The sequence below is a fragment of the Spodoptera frugiperda genome, chromosome 10 (genome assembly GCF_023101765.2).
Source record: "Spodoptera frugiperda isolate SF20-4 chromosome 10, AGI-APGP_CSIRO_Sfru_2.0, whole genome shotgun sequence".
NCBI classification, from domain to species: Eukaryota; Metazoa; Arthropoda; class Insecta; order Lepidoptera; family Noctuidae; genus Spodoptera; species Spodoptera frugiperda.
The window spans coordinates 9,996,450-10,021,906 of NC_064221.1; the positions used below are offsets into that span (position 1 = coordinate 9,996,450).

At 34.2% G+C, this 25,457-nt stretch overlaps 2 protein-coding genes across 2 annotated transcripts in view; one reads left to right on the forward strand and one right to left on the reverse strand.

The window, feature by feature from the left end:
* LOC118277304 (protein EFR3 homolog cmp44E) overlaps nt 1-25,457 on the forward strand; it is a 501,236-nt gene that overhangs the window by 234,537 nt on the left and 241,242 nt on the right. The window lies entirely within an intron of this gene.
* On the reverse strand, nt 14,562-15,464 carry LOC126911132 (uncharacterized). Its single transcript, XM_050696391.1, has 2 exons — nt 15,140-15,464; nt 14,562-14,778 (listed from the first exon to the last, which is right to left on the reverse strand). Exons 1-2 carry the CDS (start codon nt 15,288-15,290, stop codon nt 14,615-14,617), a joined length of 315 nt encoding a protein of 104 aa, XP_050552348.1. The 5' UTR covers nt 15,291-15,464; the 3' UTR covers nt 14,562-14,614.

The window sequence follows — 25,457 nt, forward strand, 5'->3', positions numbered from 1 at the left end:
GCCGATTGTCTTGTGGTTCGATGATGAAAAGGACTAGGGGGAATCAAGTTGTGCAATTCCCCCGCACACTCTCCGAAATGTATCCGGTAAAAAACGGAAAGGCTTGCGACCTTGCGCCTGTGTTCAAGACTTTGAAGCTGGGCCTCCACAAGCGTATCATCATTGATGAGCTTCTTGGCACGCCTTTCAATGTGTTCGAGCGCATCCAGCTGGCATTTGGCCGAGCCGTCCCAAAGGTGAGAACAGTACTCCATACATGACCGAACCTGCGCTTGGTACAGGCTCAGCAGTTGTTTCGGTGTGAAGTACCGTCTCACCTTCGAGACCAACTTCCTACCAGCCAGATGCGCCTTCGACTCTATATAAGAGCCGAAGTTAAGCGTTGGCGATAGAGTTACGCCCAGAAGCATTTGAATCATAGAACAGCGGACCTTGACGTGGCTAATAACGATGATGATGGTGGTAATGAGTTTGACAATAATTAATATTCTTGATATAAGAGTATGTTTGTATTTAGACGACCATGAAACTTTATTGATAAAAAGTAAAAACAAATCTAAATATGCGAGAGTCCAAACCGATGAAGTGAAAGAAATCAAAATACTAAACTTTTTGGTTTTCTGTAAATCTTTTGATACTCTTTATTCTTTATATCACATCATATCAACAGCTTATTGGTGGCCACTGCTGATCAAAGCCTCTTCTCGCATGGAGAAGGTTTTGAGCATTAATCACCACGCTTGCTCAATGCGAGTTGGCGATTTCAAACTATAAGCATTCAAATTATAATTAAAAATTATAAACCAAAGTTTCCTCACGGTGTTTTCCTTCACCGTTTGTCAGTGGTGTCTAAATCATCTTAGAAAGTAGAAATAACTCGGAAAAAGTCACATTGGTACTTGCTGTTGGTAGATTTTAAAAGCGTGCTCTCAAGCATAAGGATCAGACGTCTTAAACCTCTGGGTCATCACAACGTCTGCATAGACATTTATTCTCTAGCATGGTAACTATTGATTGAAACATTGTTTGCCAGACAGTCTTATATTAAAAAGTATTTGTCGTCGATTAGTTTAAATGCTTTTAACATTATTAATATGTCATGATAAACAACATTAAGTACACTGTATGAGTTTTATCCAATATATAACGTAGGTTTGTGTATTTTTTATCATTTTGTATTTAACCATTGAGGAACATGTTCAGTGAAAATCGTGTGAATTCATTTAAATACACAAAACATCTACGACATTTTTATGTAGGCGATGAAATTCAGAGAATTTTCCATCCTCTAAACTTTACGTTGTCACTATTCCTGTGTTCCAAGTTTAGGATCAAAAACAATTTGATCGTCACCACTCCAGTACTATGTTTGATAACGTTCTATGCAATTTGTATGTTTTCTCTTTTAATTTTTGTGATTGAGTATTCAGAATACTACATTCTGCAGAACACTGTTCTCATTGGGTATTACATAGTTTATTGTGCCATCATGGCTATAGGCTTCACTATAATGTTTCTTGTGGAATTGTTCAACCGTCAAAATAATTGTCTTTTACTCATAATGTTCCAAAGAATCCATAGCTTTATTAACTTGAGTACTCATGTCCATACTTACGTTTTTTGGAATTGGATCTCAGTTACAACAATACTTATTATTAATTTGGTTATCGCAGCTCTTTTTTATATCATTCTCAATCAGTTCAATTTGATGACCTTCATTTCGGATTTAACATATTTTTTACTGGATTTAAATGTAGTGTATGCCATTAGTGTCATTTCATTGTTAACAAAGTCCCTAGCTGAATGGAACAAAGCTGTGTTAGAATTAAAAAACGAGCCAGCGAATAATACAGATGCACTGTATTATGGGAAAATGTATGAAACGTATCTCAATATTATGGAAACTTACTGTTTGTATAAGAAGTTGTTTCAAGCATTGGTGAGTTGATTTGGATTAATGAAGTAACATCGTGAATGATTCATAAATGATTAAGCTATGTATACGTTTGTTCACAGATCTTCTACCACGCCGTCGATACCTTCTACCGCACTATATTTTACAGTGGATCATATTTGGAAATGCGAATCATGACAAATTCGGATAAAGGAGAAATGGTTACCTTAATTTTTTATTTATGTTGCCCCACGTTCTCTTCTTGGTACATTTAACGAATCCGTTGGCGATTTTTTGAGGATTAGAAAATAGCCTCACGTATTATTTGAAGCTCATAAATAAAATTGTAATTGTGACTTGAAACTAAAAGAGATTTTTCTCAATTAGTACATGTGATTAAACCGTTATTATAAATGAATGTAGTATATCTCAGTATAGTTAATATACTAAAGGTTTCTTTATTAAATTTCTTTCAGCGTGCTATGTGCTCTTTAGCCTTTATGTGGCTACCAAAGAACATGATCTTGCTGATAACCCTTAGTGTGTATTGTGAAAAGTTTTATATGACTGTTGAAGAAGTCAAATTAGCCTGTATTTTATTTGTGACGGATACAAATTGCTCAAGTAAGTTATACTCAAATTTATCAGGGCTCCGGCTTGAAAAGTAGGAGTAGTTTTTAGTCAGTAAGAGTCTGTCACTGCCTCTCGCCACACCCAAAGCGGGAAAAGAGATTAGATGATTTTCCCCCTTAAAAAAATTTGACTCAAATATATCTAATAAGCCACAAGACGTCCAATGCTGAACATATGCCTCCTAAACTAACTTCAAGATTGTTTCACCCTAGGCTACTTGCGAAAATATTGTCAAACTTTCTCTTTAGAAACATGCCTGGCATGCTAACATTGTTCGGCAGTGGACCTATACTGTAGCCTTAGTACGAGTTTGCTTTACGTTGAACAAAAACAAACGATAGCGCGTTTGGTGATCTAATTAGCCAGCGTGAATGAATCAACCAATCAGAGCGCCGAATGCGCTCTCGTTTGAATCTCCCTGAATGTAAAGCAAACTCGTAATAAGGCCCCTGGCTGATGATAATGTCAATTATGGATTATATCCTGCATATTTAGAAAGAGCGCTCTTAAATATTTTGTAGGTACTCACTCAAAATACAATTTGACAGAATACCAAACGGGTTTCTACAAGAAAGTGCTTCAAACCAACCGCACGTTCAGCAAGATGACCGCGTGTGGCCTGTTCTACATCGACGCCATGCTGCCGATACGCTTGTTGCTGCTCACTACTAACTACGTCATAGTACTCTTGCAGTTTGCTTTTTTGTAGTGTACTGTTTGTTTTGTAAATAAAAAGAAACCCCAAAATATTTGGTTTTCTGTAAACCTTTCGATACGTTACTAATCCAAACATTCTTTAGGAAATATTTTTATACTTAATAGGGCCGATGTCTAATTTTATCTTAATGTCCGTCTTATACAATGTGATAGGTTTCGGACTTCTAACCCGTTAAGGCTGAGTACTACATCTAATTTTATGGACAAAAGTCGGGGATCGAAGGGGTCGAATCCCCTCCCTCTTAAAATTATGGCTATTTTAATATTTTCCTTACTTTATGTGATATCAAAGGCTGTATGCGTCGTAGAAACAAAAAAAAAACGACAAACGGTAGCTAATAACCTTGGCTAACTAATTCATTACTTTTTTCATATGTTTGATAATGTTTTGGTGAGAAAAAAATAATTTCTGAATAATCTTTACCGAAAAAATCGCTATTTTTCAATATTTTCAATTGGGGTTTCAAACCCCCATATTACTTTTTTGTCGATAAAATTAGATGTAGTACTCAGCCTTAACGGGTTAGAAGTCCCACACCTATCACATTGTAGATTATTTTAAAACATTTGACACGTATTTCTTATTTACTTAGGGAAACAAATACTTTCAATTTCAATCTATCTTACATAAGATTACAATAGGTATTGTAATCTTATGTAAGATAGATTGAAATTAAGATTACAATACGTATTGTAATCTTCTATGACAAAATAAAAAAAAAATGGTATCGAACATTTTTTTACTATCTTGTTGACGGACTAAATAAATTTTTTATTTTAATATCGTCATCACACCTATTAACTTACCAAATAAAATTTAAAAAAGTGTATCTTCAATTAGTTAAATGCTTTCAATATTATGAACGTTATCATCAAAATGAATCTAGCTGTATTTTATCTGATGTTAAAACTAAATATTATTTTGTTACGAGCACCGTCTCTCTTTTGTACTTTCTAATATGTTTCGAAATAATCGAGTTACTCCATTTTCATATACAGAAAATCTTCAAAATTTTTACGTAGGCAGGCAAATTCAAAGAATGTTCTATCCTCTGAACTTTGCCTTATCACTATATCTGTGTTCCAAATTTAGGATCAAAAACAATTTGATCATCACCTCTCCTGTACCATGTTTGGTGACGTCATATGTAATTTGTATGATCTTTCTTAGTGCTTCCATTTATATCTTATATTTCGAATATAACAAAATCTTCATACTTAACACAGTTCTTGTCTGGTATTACATATTTTACTTTATCATTACGGGCATTGGTTTCTCCACGATTTTCTTTGGGGAACTTTTCAACCGTCAAAATAATTGTCTTTTACTTCTAAAGTTTCAAAGAATCCATTGTGCCATTATCTTCAGTACGCATGTCCAAAAATTTATCATTTGGAATTGGATAGCTGTTTCAATGACCATAATAGTTAATTTGTTTATCACAGCCCTTTTTTATACAATTATGAATCAGTTCACTTGGGTCACCTTTATTTCGGATTTAACATACTTTTTACTGGATTTAAATGTAGTGTACGCCATTAGTGTCATTTCATTGTTAACAAAATCCTTAGCTGAATGGAACAAATTGGTGTTAGAATTAAAAAACGAGCAAGAGAATAATACGGATGCACTGTATTATGAGAAAATGTATGAAACGTATCTCAATATTATGGAAACTTACTGTTTGTATAAGAAGTTGTTTCAAGCATTGGTAAGTTTTGATTTTGATTAACAAAGACATAACTTTGCCCTGAACTAGACCTGAGCGTACGGCATGCACCTCAAGGAGCCATTAAACCACCACAAAGCTGCAGACAACTTAACGAGTTTTTGACGCTCCGGCTCGAAGCAGCAGTAGGATCTGGGTGGTGTTTAGTTAGTAAGAGTCTGACACTTTCTCTCACCTCACCCAAAGAGGTAGGACACATTGGATAATTTTCTTCCTTCAAAAAATAAGAAAAGAACTACTTCGCTTATATTTTATTTTGTTTTTTACTATTTTATGTTCATAAGTGTTCTTTTGTCCACAGATATTGTATTACGCCGTCGATACTTTCTATCATACTATATTTTACAGTGGAACATATTTGGAAATGTTACAAATTATTCATTCGGATACAAGAGATATGGTGACTATATCATTATATTCGATGATGAAAAATTGTTTTTAATCAGACCCAAATACGATCATTACAAATATTAGATTATAATAAATTACATAAGTCAAAGTCAAAATTATTTATTTCAAATAGACCGGGAAGGCACTTTTGAACGTCAAAGCAAATATTATAATATAAGGAAAACAAAATGTCTATCTGTCGGTCAGTCCTCTAGTGAAGCTATTTACTCGTTCCAATATGTAGATTCCTATGGAGAAGAACGAGCAAGAAACTCCATAGGTACTCCTTTTCAATCAGGTTCACAATCATAAAATTGCAATTTAAAGTTACTCAATAAATTGAAGCTCATCATAAACTTCTTTCAGTATGCTTTGGCCACGTTAGCCTTTTTATGGCTACCGAAGAACATGATCTTGCTGATAACCCTTAGTGTGTATTGTGAAAAGTTTTATATGACTGTAGAAGAAGTCAAGATAGCCTGCATTTTATTTGTGAAGGATACTAATTGTTCAAGTAAGTTATACTCAACATCATCAATGACCGCAAGACTATGCCTCTCCAACTTGCTCCAAGATTTGTTGATGCAAAGCAATTTTCGAAGATATAGTTAAACTCCCTATTCAAAATCTAGCTTTTGTTCAGCAATTGACTTATAATGGCTACAATAGGTTTTATCTTGCATTTTTATAACAAAAATAATCCGTAGAAATATCTGTACTCATACAAAATAAATTTTGACAGAATACCAAACGGGTTTCTACAAGAAAGTGCTTCAAACCAACCGCACGTTCAGCAAGATGACCGCGTGTGGCCTGTTCTACATCGACGCCATGCTGCCGATACGCTTGTTGCTGCTCACTACTAACTACGTCATAGTACTCTTACAGTTTGCTTTTCGGTAACGTGCTCTTTGTATCTGTAAATAAAGTTGAGTTCTCTATGAAGAATTTCTTTTTATATATGAATAATGTGTTTTAATTTATTTTGCCTCGTATAGGTTCGAAAATATCCTCCAAGTTGATTTGGTCTATTATGTTTTATAGTACAACGTAATACAGTTTTCAAATATCCATCTAACGTCTTTACCTTTTCGGTTTCTATAATTATAATTATTGTTATTTCACTTTATATAATTACAATAACATTTCAATTTCTTTCATTTCAAATATTTATGTGAAGAAAATAAAACTAGACGTCTTTAGAAACGGTCTAATCCATTATGATGTTTTTGAAATATAGCATTTATGTTTTAGACGTGTATACAAAATGTCTTTTCCGTGGAAAAAATGGATAAGCGTAAAAGATAATAGTATTAGTTTAGGAGCATTCAGAAACAATATTTTGGACAAAGATATAAAAGCTATGTTTTGGCCTCTAAATATACTTCAACTAGCCGTTCTCCTTCCAAAGTTTCGTATCAAGAATGATATTATAATTCCAAATGATGTGCTATACAAAATTGTTTTAGTTTTTGGAGTATCTTTTTATTTTTGTTTAAATATCTATCGATACTTCCACATGTTTGATAAAGAGGTACAAGATGCCACGATCGTTGTGATGCAAAATTACGTCTCGTATGCTGACGCATTTTTCTTTATGACTAATTTCATTTTGATCCTTATCTGTAACCTTAAGTATTCCAAAAACATTGTCGATTTCGTTTTGGACATTCAAAATGTGCATCGCTACGTCAATTTCTGCAGTTCTAAGAATTATGTGAGGAGTAATTGGTTCTGTGTTATCTTGTTCCTTATATTGGCTATTGCTTTCTACATTTACTGCCGTGCTGTGATGACTTTCATACCACATTACCTCACAGTTACTGCCGTGGCAACATTCGTTTTTGACGTTGATAAAATTTTTGCGATCCAACTCATGAGGTTACTCAATGAAAAAGTCATCCAGTGGAATCGTCGAGCCCTAATTGATTGTCAAAATGAAACGTTTGACAAAAATATGTTCGGACTGTACCAAAAAATATTGAGATGTTATGAAAATTATAAAAAATGTTTTCAAGCATCGGTGAGTTTCTTTGATATTCTTTTAACTTTGATTTGAAGTTAAAAAAAGGTGCAGTATGCAATATAATGTACATTTAACTAAGGTTACGGCCCCTTGCGGCGACTTTTTGTAGCTACTACCGCATGTTAATTTTATTTTCACATCGCGATTGTCTCGATGCAGACGCGCGACAGTGGACGAAGGGCCTGAGAAATTTTTATTTTTCAGATAGTAATCACAACATTAGCTAATCTCCTACATACATTAATATACGTTCAAGACTTGATTGAATATTATCAAGTGCCTCAAGAATTAGACAGTGATCAAGTACGTAGTAAAGAACCAAGCAGTTTTGAAAATACAATATTTTGCTTCTATTTTTCTAATAATGTAAGAATTTTCGTTTCAGCATATAATACTTGTTGCAACGCCAGTGATCTGTATGTGGTTGGTCAAGAATTTAATACTACAGCTCATAATAATATTGCAATGTGAGAAATTCTATAGTATTGTAGAAAAGTCTCAAGACACGTGTGCTCTTGTCATAAAATCGAAATGTCCAGGTAACAGAACTACCAAGTATTTAATGAATTGATGGAACAAACGGAAAGATTTATGTGGAGTGTGATGAGAAAGAAAAAGAAGCTCAGTTGGATTGAATTTTGGTTGTCACCTAAATCACTGACTGCTTCGTCATTCTAAACGTTTAGTGATTATTTAAACTATTCTTTTGTAACGGTTTTGTACCTTTTCTAATCTAAAACTGTTCTTTAGTCCTTAGTAATTTACTGTAGAATAAAATCTTCAGAATATATTCATAAAATTCGTGTATTTTAGCAAGCAACGTCACGCCTTTATCTCCGAAGGGGTAGGTAGAGGTGCTCATTACGACACGTAATGCCGCTATACAATGTATACCCACTTTTCAACATTGTGTTATAAGTCCAATCTAATAAAAGGGTGAGACTATTGCCATATACTGGGCACAATTCCAGACTCCGTGCTACTAATGAGAATTTTTCGAAAGACGACCACTCGACCAACGAAGCAGTCAATATTTATGTTTGCAGAAGCCAACAAGAAGCTGTGTAAGAACGTGCGTCGCTTACACCGCGCGTCGTTCAGCAAGATGCGCGCCTGTCATCTGTTCTACGTGGACGTCTGTCTCCTGCTGTATCTTATCGAGCTGCTCGCTAATCATATCATTATATTGTTACAATTTGCTTTTGTCTAATACTATTCATTCTACTTTTTTGATAATATTACTAGCTGTGTCCGCAACTCAGCTCACGATAGTTATAATAAAAATATACTACAAAGCTGTTTCATCAGTCTATATGTACTTAATTTGATCTATTATATGTAATGTCTTTACCTAGACGAAATTCTGAGGTCATTTCTATAGTATCTTATCTCTTTAAACAACCATTTAAATAATTTCTCATCACTCACTTTCATATTTTTTTAAAGTTGGTATATACTGATAAAATGTAATTAATGAAGTACATTTGAAAATTAAATAAATTAAAGTAAATTGGTGTTCACTAATATGTCTGCTTACAATATGCCTACTTCTATTCAATAAAGCTCCCAACAAAACATTTGTAGACGAACTTGTATTTAGCGATGAACACAATAAGATTAAGAAGTACTGCAAAGAAATTTACAGTGATCAACAAATCCAAGAACAAAGTAGATAAAGATGTGCAAAGAATACTATTTCCCTTTACTCTAATAAGAATAGTGAGCATGACTCCAAGATACCGCATCAAAGATGATATAATACAACCAAATACAATTCGTTCATGTATCATCTCATTCTTTGGAACGTTACTTTTTGTTCTCGCATTTGTGTTTCGTTACATTAAATTTCTTTCTATTGTCATCATAGGCGAAACTCCTTTCATGTTTTTTGTGACTCATATGGACATTATTTTTTATAGTATGGCTTTTATTGTCAACTTTCTTACTGGGCTACTTCAGACCAAGAATTTAATCGAGTTTGTGCTCATCTTTCAAGGCGTGCACAGGTTTATCAATAGCAAAAGGGTTTCTGAGTCTTATATTGTTTGGAATTGGGTGTGTTTGAGTATAGAATGTACCCTCTATTACTTTATTTACCCTATGATGGCCATTTATGCCGGTATGGAGTTTATCATGGTTGTAATCGGCAGTTTATTAATCATATTTGACTTTAATGAAATTTACGCCATTCGTGTTTTGAAATTGTTGGAGACTAAAATTGTTTTGTGGAGTCGCGAAGTTTTAAATGGTCAAGATATAGAAAGCAGTGGAAGGGATTATAATAGAAAACTTTTCCAAGCTTATGTTGATATTCTGAAATGTTATGATATTCATAAACATGGTATACAATATTTCGTGAGTATCATGAATTGTTTTACCACAAGAGTTACAGCCGTATTCAACGTCATTTAATCGTTACTTGACCCATTCCTTAGTGATTGTTTTCGGAACAAAATCTAAGGAATAGTTTAAAGTAATCATTAAAATAATGTTTCTGAGTTCTGCAATTAGTAGTTTAACGTTATTTACTTTTAATTCTACGTATTTTCAGGCATTACATTTCTTATTTTTAGTACTGATACATACTCTTATAAACGTTCAATGTATTATTGAAGTTTTTCAAAATGACGTAGTTTTCAATGATTTGGTAAGTATCTATACATAACATTAATTCTTATTGTAATTACATAGGTGTACCTGTACATAAACGGGCATTAGGATATGTGGATTGAGAATATTTTTTACTTCCCATCAATCTTGCTAGTTACATGAATGTTTACATTGTGTGTTTGTAAACGCAACAACGTCTTAGGTTAAAATCTTAGAGAGAGACAGTTTTCATAAAACGTAGGCTGGCTCGATCTGGACAATCAAGTGTGGGAGAGCCATGCTTTAGTACAAATGGGCCGGCTCGACCAGAGTGATACCACGACCTCACAGAAAACCGCCGTGAAACAACGCTTGCGTTGTATTTCGCTATGTAACATCCGTTACCGGAGGCCCAATCTTTTCTATCCCCGATTCCCCAACAACCCTTAAATTCCTAACCCATAAAAGGCCAGCAACGTACTTGTAACGCTTACTTCAGTCATAATTTTTTTTTATGATATAAAAAAAATATCAGTCTAAAAACTATTTATTTAAGGATATGTCAATTTTGGGGACCATTGTCGTACTTTCCTGGCTGTTAAAGAATTTTGTTTGGCAAACAATACTGAACTGGCAATGTGAACAATTTTATATAGCTGTTGGGAACGCTCAAGATGCTTGTGCGTTTGTCTTGATGTCTCAATACTCTGGTAAGTCATTATATATACAGTATAGAGCTAACTGATATGACTTAAATTTATTTATTTATTTAGAAAAAACATGCATAATTTTACAGCCTTATACAGTTAAAGTGTTGAAAATTGACAACAAAGAGAAAAGAAATATAATATTTTTGATTACTTAAAACTAATTCATCAGCCATCCATCTTCTCACAAAATCTTAAACATTCACGACATCGTTTCATCTCGCTGCGAACAAATCACACTCTGGTGCAGACGTCAAGAGAGCATTGATCAAAATGAAATGAAACTACAAGTACATAGTACTCGTCCAGAGGACAATAGGACTCGAAGTCGAAGCTATTTTCATTAGTTTACGCGATTAAACCATTCTTTTAATTTATTTTTCAAGCAATAACTAAATTCTATTACTAACTCTTATATAGGGAACTTTAAAACAGATTCACGTATCCAATAGGATATGTGAATCTATTTTAATGTCAATAGACAACTACCTAGTTATATTCTTATATTTCACAGATGACAAGAAACAGCTCTGCAAGAACGTGCTCCGCCTACATCGAGCGTCGTTCAGCAAGATACGCGTGTGTGGCCTGTTCTACTTGGATGCTGCGTTACAGCTCAGTCTGATGAGTCTAGTCACTAACTACACTATTGTGCTGCTGCAGTTCGCGTTATTGTAATTTAAGCTTTGTTATAATCATGACCTAATGCCTGTTTTTCATTAATCCCTAGTGTGATAGTAATATTGTTAATAAGTAATTAAATACTATTATTTAAGTAGGTGTGGTTTCTTATTTTGACGATTTTTTTTCCTGAGAATTAAACTTAAGTCTTCAGTCCTTTGTGAATAATCATCATCATCATCATATTAGCCATAAGACGTTCAATGCTGAACATAAGCATCCCTCAAAGACTTCCGGATTGGCAAGTTGGAAGCGTCCTACATCCAGCGGCTCCCAGCTACGAAGTTTTAGTTTTTGCATTTTATTAATAAAATTAAGTACTAAATATTAATGTAAATGGTAGTTTTATAAATAATTAATGCAGTAAAATGTACAATTATGGTAAGTGGCGATCAATGCGATCAAACGATAAAATTTCCATTCACAATTTTAAATATATTTCAAGTACTTTTAACATAAACACGCTATACAAAATGATGTCCATACTCAAAAAGAAATGGAATATTGTGAAACATCAGAACGTACTAAATTTGGAAAATTACGTCACTGATGAAGTCCAAACGATACTTTTTCCTTTTACTATAATCCAATCCCTTCTGCTAGTACCAAAATATAGAATCAAAAATAACATTATAACTTCCAATGATGTGTTACTTAAAATCGTTATAGTATATGGAACAGCTATTTATATTCTGGTGATAGCATATCAGATTATACACAATTCAGATGACACAGTGCAAGAAGTTACAGTTACTAAAGTGCAAAATTTCCACGTGTATATTAATTGCATTTTTATCGTAGCCGGCGTAATTGCAAACTGCCTTAATAATATTTGGATCCAATCCAAATTCAATGTGATGTTCGTTTTGAAATTGCAAAAAGTTCTTCGATTTTTCAACAATGTGGTCATTTACATGAAGTATGTCAGGCGTAATCGGTTCTGTATCATCACAATTGTCATTTTATACATTTTATTTGTCATCTACAATTGTTTAATGTATCCCAATCTTCCGTTTCATGTGATTTTGAGTAGCTGTATCATTATAATTTTTGATATTGATATGATTTGTGCGATTATCTTCATCCAATTGCTTAATGACTTGGCCATCGAATGGTGCCGTGAGATCGTCAGCTACATTGAAAATGGAAAACGTCTCACACCACTTTTTGAAATTTATGCCGATTTGATGAAAACTTTTGAAATGTATAAGAACAATTTTCAAATTTTGGTCAGCTTTTGATACTTTCGTAGCATCTTTTGTGTGTTTGTGTTTTTTTAATGATAATATAATTGACTTATTTAGATGGTTTGTTTTTCAGATTTTCTATTACACATCAAAGAATTTATTCCAGTCTCTCGTGTATGTGGAAATGTTGATCGAATATTATCAAATACCTAAAGGATCAAAAGAACTAGTACGTATACATAAGTACAATACAAGAAATGTTTGGTACAATTTATTTTTAAGAAACTCCTTGTATATTATCTTAATTCTAATTTGGGTTTCAATGCAAGCTTTTAAATTAGTTTTTTATATTTCTTTTATATTTTAATGTACGTTGCCCCCATACTAGGATTTTCCCTGTGTTCTGTTTTTTAATATGAAAAACAATAATTTTCTACATAAAACTGGTTACTTTTCCCACAGCACATAACATCAACATCATCAGTCATGATATTGCTTTGGCTACTCAAGAATTTCGTTTTACAAGTTCTACAGAATCTTTACTGTGATGATTTCTACACAACTATCGAAAAATGTCAAGATGTATGTTCTGTCATTTTGGAATCAGATTGTTCAGGTATTTTCATTAATAATTATTATTCTTATCTCATTAGTAGCTATACGAAGAGACGAGTGGAAAGAGGGTAGGGAGCCCTTTGCCCTGCAGTGGAACCACGTGGTTGTTAAAAAAATCTCAAATCACAAAATAACTTCTACAGAGGATTGTTTATCATCATATCAACCCGAAGACATTTATTTTATAGCTGAACACAGGCTTTCCCTTTGTTTAGAATTAAAATCCTTGGGTGTCTTCAAGGCTCGAGTGAATAGGTTGCTTATGGGCAGACGTGCTCCACCGTAGGCCGCATCATCACTTACCATCAGGTGAGATAGCGGCCAAACGTCGACGAATTAAATGTAAAAAAAGTAACTTGCATCCAGCACCGGGGCTCCGGCTCACAGCAGGAGTAGGAACAGGGTGGTTATTAGTCAGTAAGAGTCTAAAACTCCCTCTCGCCCCCTTAAGGCGATAAGAGTCATTGGATGATTTCTCCCCTCAAAAAAATCATGTAATTATCATAATACTCTGTAAAATTTCAGAGAATTTTTACTGTCTAATTTTTTGTAGATGAACGCAGATTTGCGACTCACCTGGGTTTTATATATGATTACACAGGAGTTATTTTTATCTAGTGTCCTAATCTTAGCTTATACTTTGTATTGCAGATGATAACAAGAAGCTGTGTAAGAACGTGCGTCGCTTGCACCGCGCGTCGTTCAGCAAGATGCGCGCCTGTCAGCTGTTCCATGTGGATGTCTGTCTGCTGATGCATCTGTTCGAGCTGCTGGCTAACAATAGCATTGTATTACTGCAATTTGCATTTCTATGAAATTTAAAGTTTCATTGGACTTGTCATACCATTGTTTCTTCGCTTAGGCTTTTTAAATTTTCCTAATTTTATTATGTATTTGTTATTTTTGTCTTTTTTATCATCTTCTTTCTCATACACCGCAGTTATATCATTTTTATACAATGCATTAATTCTAAAATATGAGTACAATAAATATTATCCCTAAAGTATGTGATTAGTTCATTTCTTAAATGATCCTACCAATCCAAAATTAGGAGGAACAGAAGAAACGACATGAATAATAACAGAATGTATTTATTAGATCATAGATTTACGGATATAAACGAGTTTACGGATCACCTGATGACAAGTAATCGGCGCCACCTATGAACACCTGAAACACTAGAGGTGTTACAAGCGCTTTGCCAGACTTTTGGGGATTAGGAACTTGAAGTACCGTATGTCATTAGTTTATTTCTTAAATGACTTTACCAATCCAATTTGCAGAAACAAAAGAAAACACACGAGAAATAACACAATGGTTTTATTAGAACATAGATTTAAAACAAATAACCAATGGCTCTCTCACACTTGATTTAGGTACAATTGTACTTACTATTTGGCTTCGTGAATAAAACACGTCTTGTTACAATAACTATAAAGTTTAAATTACAATAACGCGAACTGCAGCAGCACAATAGTGTAGTTAGTGACTAGACTCATCAGACTGAGCTGTAACGCAGCATCCAAGTAGAACAGGCCACACACGCGTATCTTGCTGAATGACGCGCGATGTAGGCGGAGCACGTTCTTGCAGAGCTGTTTCTTGTCATCTGTGAAAATAAATATTACAAAGATAAAAGTTTTATAAATTTCAGAGTTTTGTAAATGTAATGGTGATGAACCAATGTCGGACGCGAGAGTTCGTCGTCGCCGAAACCTGCGTCTCTCTCTTTGTCGATTTCTATCTCAATTTCATATAATTATAAAAATGTTAACTGGATTTGTAACAACTTGGCAATGTATTCAAAAGTCAATAATGTTGCACGCCGTAAGGCAAAATGTATCGAAACTCTACATAAGTTACATAACATCATATCTGTTACCTACATTTTTGGCAAATCAATAATTTCATTCTTTCTATAAGCTGTACAGATAATTATTCAAAACTTAGTAAAAAATCTGAGCGCTTACCAGCACAAGATGACATCAAAATAACAGCACAGACGTCTTGGGCCTTTTGTACAGCGGTGTAGAATTGTTCACATTGCCAGTTCAGTATTGTCTGCCAAATACAATTCTTTAGCATCCAAGAAACGGCGCAGAGAGTTCCAAACATTTTCATGTTCTTGAATAAAGGAATATACTCAATTAAATATGTACTTTTTATGGGATTTTATAACTTCCATTACACCACAAACACTTACTATGTCATTATAAGTTAAGTCATTTTGAAGCGACTCAATAAGAATTTCGACGTCAATCAAATTATAAATAAATACAAGATTGATGTAATAAAATACCTGCAAATTAATATATTTAAGAATAAAAAAACTACAAATAAAATAACAAGAACCAAAATACAGTACCCTTAAGGTAAGCGTCCACAACATCGGATGCATCGCACATACAAATTTTAGTTAGTCTTGTATAGAAACTCATAAAAAATAGCGTCCACTTTCGGCACTCTGATTGGTTGGTTAATTTGAGCTGGCACAACGTCATAGAATGCCGGCAAAAATCCGAGCGAAAGTGGTATCGGCAATCCGATTGCTGATACTCGCGTTCAATCCGATCGCTGTCGAACCGAGAGCGCGTTAGGCTTATTGGTTGGCCAGCGATGCGGGTCTGTGGACGCTTACCTTAAGTCAGAATTTTTATTAGAACGTGTTCGCTGTAATTTGATTTATTTGAGCCGGCCAATTAAGCCTAACGTGCTCTCGTTTCATTAATTTAAATGTACTAAAGGTACTGATTAAGACACTTACATGGTATTGCACACAATCTCTATGAATATTATAACATTTCAAAATATCAACGTAAGCTTGGTACAGCCTTTGATTATAATTTCTTCTTTCAAACTTTGTTCCGTAAACATGTAGAATTCGATCGTTCCACAAAACAATTTTAATTTCCAATAATTTTAACACACGAATAGCGTAAATTTCATTTAAGTCGAATACAATCAGTAGAAAAGTTGACAAAAAGATTATTAAATTTAGTCTTACATAAATGAAGATGATGGTAAACAAGAACACGTAAAGAATACAACCAGAAATCAAATAAATCCAATTCCAAACAATGAAAGACTTAGAAATACTACTATCATTAATAAACCTGTGTACATTTTGAAAGACAAGAACAAACTCAATAGATTTCTTGAGTTTAAACAACCCAGTTAGATAGTTCATAATGAAACCTGCGTTATAAAAGATGAGATCAAAGTTATACATCAAAAACATGAAGAAAGTATCTCCTGTCACATTGGAATTGCATGTTTCTATGTAGCGGAATATGAACAAAATAATGATGAACAATGTAACAGTTAGGAACATTATATTCCAACGAAAAGTATTTGGTTGTATCATATCATCTTTGAGGCGGTATCTAGGAGTGAAGCTGAGAATTTTCACTAGATTAAGGGGATATAGCATTGTCTGTACATCTTTATCAACGATATTATTAGTAAAATAATTAATTGTTGTGTATCTGTTCATCTTTATTGTAGTCTTCTTTGTCAGTAATACCTACATTGATTCCCTAATGGTCATTGGAAAGTTTCCTATTGTAAACATCAGACCAATTGTCATTACTAGATGTATTTCTTAGTCTAACTTCAAAAGTCAATTTATTTGTATAAAACACGTTTATTATAAAGTGACTAGGATCTAGATTAAGTGATTAATGACTAATATTTTAAATTAAGCTCTGAATGCTATTTACTGCCATGTCCGTTAACGTGTTAATAGTCATAACTATTTAATGTACCTCGGTCCTTTTATTTTGACATAGGTCGACAAACGAGTAGACGAACCACCTGATGGTAAGCAATAGGTGTGCATGAGCAATGGACACCCGAAACAACAGTGTGGAGTTATAAAAGCATTGCCGGCCTTTTAGGGATTCAGAATTTCAGGATAACCGATTTTGATATTTGCGATTTTCGGAAGAGGGGAGAGGATTGGGACTCCAGTAACATCACTCATCCGCAAAAACACAACACAAGCGTTGTTTCACAACGTTGATGTACTGTGAGGTCGTGGTACACAGGTCGAGCCGAAAATCACAATTGTAGTAGTACTATGGCATGAATTACAATAACGCGAACTGCAGCAGCACAATAGTGTAGTTAGTGACTAGACTCATCAGACTGAGCTGTAACGCAGCATCCAAGTAGAACAGGCCACACACGCGTATCTTGCTGAATGACGCGCGATGTAGGCGGAGCACGTTCTTGCAGAGCTGTTTCTTGCCATCTAGAAAATAATAAAAATATCATAAAGAGAAGTATAGTAAAGAAAGACAATATAGGCAGATGTCGAAATTTCGATGTTTATACGTACTCAAATAGATAAGAATAAAGGAGATGGCTAAAAACCCAGGTATAATCATACGAATTTCAGACCCGATCATTTAAAATTCACTAATGAATTATTTTGTGTTTAACTAATTCTTATAACTTGGTGAACAAGATTAACAAAAAATAAGTTTCATAATTGATTTTTTTCTGTTGTGTTTGACATGACAACACGGAACAGGTACTGCAATAGATAGGACATTAGTTTCCCCGAAAATCAAATACCAAATAATTAAACGAACATCAATTTTTAATAAGTAATATAATGACTTTTTTCTGAAACCAAATAATTGTTCAGATCGACACAAAATATATATTTTGTATAAGATTGCACAATCTTACTATATATTTTGTGTCTGTCCTTGGTTACTTTGTGTTCATTATCTAGTATAATGCAGAATTGTTTACCTATCTACCTCATATATAAATAACTTTCGGCTCAGTACATTAAAACGCCTTGGTAAAAGTTCACAGCAATGTTATATTTTGAAGTTTTTGTCACGTTGTCGTAGGAACGCTACTTTATTTTCAGGATTGCGCAGATATGCCAAGTTTCTGGACCTTCTTAATTACAAAATATCAATTTTTAATTACGGCTTTATTTATTGCTAGGTACCATATTTATACAATATTTATTTGTACGGGTTACGACGTCCATACTTTGGTTTAGCCATGTCCTTTAAAATTTACCAAAAAACCTGAACTTTAGTTTTTTAATCATTCCAATTCAGATAATCTCATTTCGAAAGACATAATGAATAAGTTTCGTCTATGTCTCAAACAAATGAGATGCGTAGGTAGAGCTGAAGATCGAGCTCAGTGGCGTGCTATTGGAGCGGCCAGCGATGGACGAGAATAGGTTGATGATGAAGATGATATATCAATCAAAACAAGCCTTCAAACAGATCTCTAAGAGACAATATATAGACATTTGACTAACTATTTGCAGATTGCTTACACAATGACTCTCACAATCATTTAGAACATTTTTTTAGCAAAGGAAACTTACCAGAACTATCGGACATCAAAACGTAGGCGCAAGCATCCTGAGCCTTTTGCACAGCCATGTAGAATTGTTCACATTGCCAGTTCATTACAGACTGCCATACGAAATTTTTACCCAACCATGAAAGTACGCAGATAGTCCCACAGATCGTCATGTCCTTGAATAAAATGATTCATAAACTCGTATTTTTAATAATACATGTGTATGATAGCTCTTGTTCTTGAATGGGATACACTGTCATCTATTAGATAACAGCTGTAGTTATAAGTAATATGACATTGACATAATTATGTTCGGTTAGGTTAGGACGGACACCACGAACCCTCCTATTGTGGAATGAACTCCCTAACGAAATTTTCCCAGTATATTTGGTAATATAAGGAGGGAGTAAATAGGTTTCTTAAGGGTCGGCAAAGCACATGTAATGCCCCAAGTGTTGCAAGCGTTCATATGCCACGGTAATCACTTACCATCAGGTGGGCCGTGTGCTTTCTTGGCACCGTCGTGGTATAGAAGATATGGTCTATATTTACCATTTTCGGAATGCTTTTCGTATTTCTCTCTAAAGATTATCTGAAAATTACTCACCACATCTTCGAAAGTCAGGCCATATCGAAAGGACTCAATCAGAATTTGAACGTATATAAGCGTATATAAGAATACAAGATAAAGGAAATAAAAGGCCTGAAAATAAACATAGAGGAAATCATATTATTATTGAATACTGATCTCTATTATTATAGCAACACAATTCATTATACTTACAAAAAAATGTATGCATCTTTTATGAATGTCATAACATTTTAAAATATCAACATAAGCTTGGAATAGTATTTGGTTGTAATTTTTTTCGCCAATCTCTATGTCTTGAGCATTTAAAACTCGACGAGTCCACAAAACAATTTTGGTTTCCAACAATTTTATCATACGAATGGCGTAAATTTCATTGTAGTCAAATATGATCATTAAGTTGCTGATTAGAACCGTTAAAATGTTCAATCCTACAATTATAGCGACGGTAGGGAAAACGAAGATATAGACAAACCAGTCCATGGTCAAACAAATCCAATTCCAAACAATATAAGACTTAGAAACGCTATTATCATTAAGGAGCCTGTGCACGTTTTGGAAAATGAGCACAAATGCGATTGAATTCTTCATTTGGAATAACCCAATAATGTAATTGACAATGAAAGCTCCAATAGAAATAATACTTTCTATGTTAGTAACTACATCCATGAACGTAGTTTTTCCTCCCAAACTCATGCTATCCATTAACACATGACGGTATATAAACAATAGAATAAAAACCAATGTTCCAATGAATGAGATGATGTAGGAACGGATAATATTTGTCTGTATAAAATCATCTTTGAGGTAATAGGTAGGTGTCATGCTGAGAATTTTCATTAGGTTGAAAGGAAAAATGATTGACTGCACACTTTTGTCCAGTTTTTTCTTAGATATTTTCATCACGGAGAATTTCCTTCGTATCGAATATCTGATCATCTTCATTGTGGCCTTCAAGTTTCTTAGTACGAGTACCTTGTTTTATGTCTATGACTGCGTAAACAGTCAATATCAAACCAATTATTGATAATGTAATTCCCCACATTCCATTGATTAACTTCTTATTTTTGTCTACAAACTATTTAATAACATGACAAGTGACAGGTGACAGAAGTCGTACATAGACGATCGACAAACAAATTAACGGATGATGTCATAAATCTTACATCGCACATATATGAAGATTGAAAACCTCAACGAACAAGAGTTAGGCAGAAAGCCCGCCAAGCATGATCACTTCGCCTGGTCGGAGGATCCTCCTTGTCTTACTTACTGTTCCCCAAAAATACGTAGAGGGAAAGAGAAAGAGCGAGTGACCAAAGACTAAGGAAGTAATTCGATGACAACTTCAAATTCGAATACATAATCGATAAAAAATTACGTATATCGAAAATGTTTATACGACCATCACCGCTTACGGAGTATACAAAATTTATACATTATCACCAGGGCAATATTTACAGTAGGCAGTAAAAGAAGAATTGATTGACTTTGCCTTGAAAAACAAGAAGCACACGTGTAAAGTCAGAACGGGGAGCTAGTTTTAAATAAACAGTCAGTCAATATTAATACGTAAGAAATAAAAAGTTCTTCGATATTATTTACACATACCGATAATGACAGTGGGCCTAATTGATTTTTATAAATGTATTACATCCATCGATCCTTCTTAAAATAAAATTTCTGGTTTGAAACTGACGTACCATTACTTATTAGTGCTTTTAGTGATAAATAAATCGTTAATTTTTTTTTAATAATTTTATTCAAAGTTTTAACATAAATAAAATTGTGGCCTTAAATGTAGACTCGCTAGACTGTAACGTTTGATAAGCGCTCATTTAGCAATTTTAACAAACCAAATAAAATGGAATCTTTAAAATTAAAACTCGAAAATGTAAAAGTTAAAGATTTTAGAGTTCGTTCAAAAGATAACTTTATTGACAAAGATTTAGAGTCCATGTTCTTTCCATTGCATCTGATGCAAAGCGTTTTGCTGAATCCCAAGTACATTATAAGGAAGGGCCTTATAAAGCCAACGAATATTTTGTTCAAGCTTTTATCAGTGGTGTTGACAGTATTGCTAGGTTTTGTTTACATATATCGTGTACAAGATCTGGGCTGTAATATTATAATATTGCAATACCTCTCGACAATGTACTACTCCGCCTATTTCGATTTAGTCTTCTACTCCATTGGATTCATTGCAATCAGCATCTTGAACGTTTTTAACTCGAAACATAACATTGAATTCTTCTTGAAAATCCAAGATCTTCATCGAGCCCTCAATAACGACACTAGTTCTAAACGTTTTATCAAATGGAATTGGATTTATGTCATCGGCAACGTATTTGTCAGTTTCTTTACGTCTATCGTCATTTGTTTTTTGTTGCATATTCCAATTTACATGTATGTTTGCTGTGTGTCTTTGATTCTCTTTGATGCTACCATGGTTTATGCTACCAGAATGATTGCATTTTTGGCTGATAAAACCAACTTGTGGGCCGATAAAGTTAAAAGGATTATTTTGCATCGTTCCGATTGTGTCCACAATGAGGATACGTGTGAAGCCATGTTTCAAGCTTTTAAACATATTTTAGAGAGCTACGAAATGTACAAATCCTCTTTTCAACTAATGGTACTTAATGGTTTTTTGTTGCCTAATATTGAAATAGTGACGAATTTTTATTTTAATGTCCGTCTTGTAGATAATTTTAAGATATTAGACACGTACTTTTTATTGTCTTATATAAACAAATACTTTCCTTTGTCAATTTGAAATGTCACTTGACGTCACTGCTAGGTATTTTATAAGTAGATATGACGTTTTATTAAGTATTGTTATCTTATGACAAAATAAAAAAATAAATTACCTATCTGACGGACTAAATAGATTTTTAATTTACATAACATTGTTATTGATTGATTAAATATTTCTTCCTTCTTTCAGATTTTATTCAACATTATTCATTTCTTCTGTCACATTTTGATATACGTTGAGATAACTGTAGAAGGTTTGACGTTTTTGTCATCAGAGTACATGCCATTAGATCTAGAATTTGTAAGTAAAATAATCCAATTTTACGCTGCTTTTTTCAATGATTTAATTTCATTTAATTCAAAGCCAATATAATCGTCATTTGTATTTTATGGTAATGATAAGATCTTATGTATTGTATTATTATACATTATAAAAACTGAAAAGTTTGTTTGTTTGAACACGCTAATCTCCGGAACTACTGGTCCGAATTGGATAATTCTTTTTGTATTGAATGGCTCATTTATTGAAGAGAGCTTGAATAGGTTACAAAAGATTACACTACTTTCAGTTAGAGCTAAGCAGAGCGGATGAAACCGAGTGGAATTAGTTAGTATTTAATGAACTCCAATGGTTATTCTATTTGTTTCAGGGTCCGACCGGGGCTTTAGTTATCCTTTTTAACTACAGTTCGTGGCTATTCAAAATTTTGATGACACATGTGTTCCTGAGTTGCTACTTCGAGACCTTTTACACTGCGATGTACAACACTCAAGATGCTTGTGCTATCATTTTAAATTCGGATTGCACAGGTAAAGTTGTAGTTCATTTTCGCTGGTAGTCAGTACCCTTAGTACGAGTTTGCTTTACGTTGAACGAAAATGAAACGAGAGCGCGTTCGACTCTCTGATTGGTTGGTTCATTCGCGCTGATCAATAAGAGCGTCGCAAGGGTACTGGTCGCGCCGCAACTTCGTATATGAAGCTTTTTTGGTAGAAGATCGGCCCAGTTCAGAACACTAAAAATGGTTTTGTGGTGTTTCAGATGCAGAAAAAAGGTTATGCAAGAATATTCAACGTCTATATGAAGTGGAGTTTGACAAGATGGATGTGTGTAGGATAGTGCGCATTAATGCTAGCTTGCCGCTCGATCTGATTGAATTAACTACAAACTATACGATTGCTCTACTGCAATTTGCGCTTCTGTAATGTTGATAGCATTTAATTAAATAAGAGAATTATATCAGTCATGGCATTTTAGTTCTTATTCCCTTATCCTTAAATCCCAAAAGGCTGATAACGCACAGGTTACGAGTCTATGAGCGGCTACGATTGCTTACCATCAGGTGATCCGTTTAATCGTTAGCCGGTCGAAACATACCACGGCATCACAGAAAATCGACGTGAAACAACTCTTGCGTTGTGTGGCTGAAGTTACCGAAAGCCCAATTACCCAATCTTCTCAATACCCGATTCCCCAACAACCCTTATATTCCTAACATCCAAAAGACCGCTAACACAATTACAACGCCTCTGGTGTTTTAGGTGTCCATGGGCGGCGGCGATTGCTTACCATCAGGTAATCCTGATCGTTTACCGGTTTATACCATAAAAACACAAGTCAGTCTTTATCCTTTCTTTTAAAAAAAAGGTTACATGTTTATTAAAGGAATGCAAACTGTAGCAATACAATGCTATTGATAGCCAGCAGCTCGAACAGATGCAGCAAGTGACAGACATCCACGTAGAACAGGTGACAGGCGCGCATCTTGCTGAACGACGCGCGGTGCAAGCGACGCACGTTCTTACACAGCTTCTTGTTGGCTTCTGTAAACAATGAGATGTAACTGATATAAGTGTACTGCCTTCAATATTATAGACACTACATCACGCAATAAGAAATTTGCTTGAAGGTTATGAAAACAAACGTAAATGGGCTCCTAAAGGTCTTCGACGATATATATAGCAGCTTGTGACGCAACCATGGCATGGGTTAGTTAGGTAACTCCAGTTTTTTATAGGGCATTTTTTGCGTCTCCAGTTACTCTGATACCAGTGCTTTTAGTACGAGTTTGCTTTACGTTTAAAGTAATCAAAACGAGAACGAATTCGGTGCTCTGATTGGTTGGGTTGTTCGAGCTGTCAATCAGAGCGCCGAACGCGCTCTTGTTTCGATTACTTTAAACATAAAGCAAACTCTAGTATGAGTTTGAAGGTACAGATTCCCAAAAGAAAAAATAAAAGTGGGAACACACAGATGAAAGATTTTATTTGACTGACCAATCCTTGCATGAATATGAAATTGCAAACGGTCAACTAACGCCAATTAAAATGATGAATGATCTTACCCGAGCAGTTTGATTTTAGTACCAAAGAACAAATGTCTTGAGACTTCTCTATAGTGATGTAGAATGCTTCACAGTATGTGAACAATATTACTTGTATAACCAAGTTTTTTAACAACCATATAGATATCATTGTGGTCGACGATAATATGATGTACTGAAAGAACAGGACATTAAATTTAATAACTTACTTTAACACAGGAGTGTCACTTTTCTACAAAATACAAAAGTAGAGGAAAGCCATGCTTCGGCACGAATGGACCGGCGCGACTGGAATAATACCACGGCTTCGCAGAAAACCGACGGGGAAACAACGCTTGCGTTGTGAGTAAGGTTACCGGAGACACAATTACGCCCCTCTCTAATAAAAAGACATGATATATTTTAACATACATTTTCTTTTGTTCCTCTTGACAATTCATAGTATTGAATTAACATTTCCACATTAAGTAAGGTATGGAAGATGTTTCTAAAAGTGTGGTACAAAATCTGAAAATAATCAAAAATGTATTATTTGGATAATATAAAACAATATGAACTGAGTAAAAGGATATTGATGAACTCACCAAAACTTGATAATTACATTTGTAGACATCATAAGTCTTGAGTATGTGAATGTAAATTTCTAGCAAATTTTTGAGACAAGACACGTTTTCTACAGAGTCCAAAACATATCGATTCCATAATACAACTTTGTCGTTCAGTGCCTCTATGAATTTGATCGCGCAAATCAAATCGACGTCAAAAACAATCGGAGTGATGACAGTTATGGTGAAGAAAATAGGTAGATCCCGATACATTAAACAATTGTAAATAACAAACAAGATGTAAACAGGGTGTCCACATTCTGGAAAGTCAGGGAAAGTCAGGGAAAAGTCAGGGAAGCTTAAGGTGGTCAGGGAAAGTCAGTGAAATTGAGGGGAAAGGAGAGAAAGTCAGGGATAGTCAGGGAAAATTGAGATTTTTTCCCAGTGATTGTGAAATGAGGGATTTAATTTTATGCTCTGGTCCGACGCTTAATCCAGGCCATAGAAGCATTTTTTTTCAGATTGAGAGTAAACTATATTATGATTTTATTGTCATAATTAGATTACTCTATTTTAATTTGAAATAAATAAATATATGTCACGATAAATTTGTTTTATTTCAAGGTTAACTATTTTATAACATTACGGGATTATTTTAAATTACGTTTATTTTTCAAGATTGAGGAGTGAACTACGTATGATTTTTTTGTCATAATTAGTTTACTCCATTTTT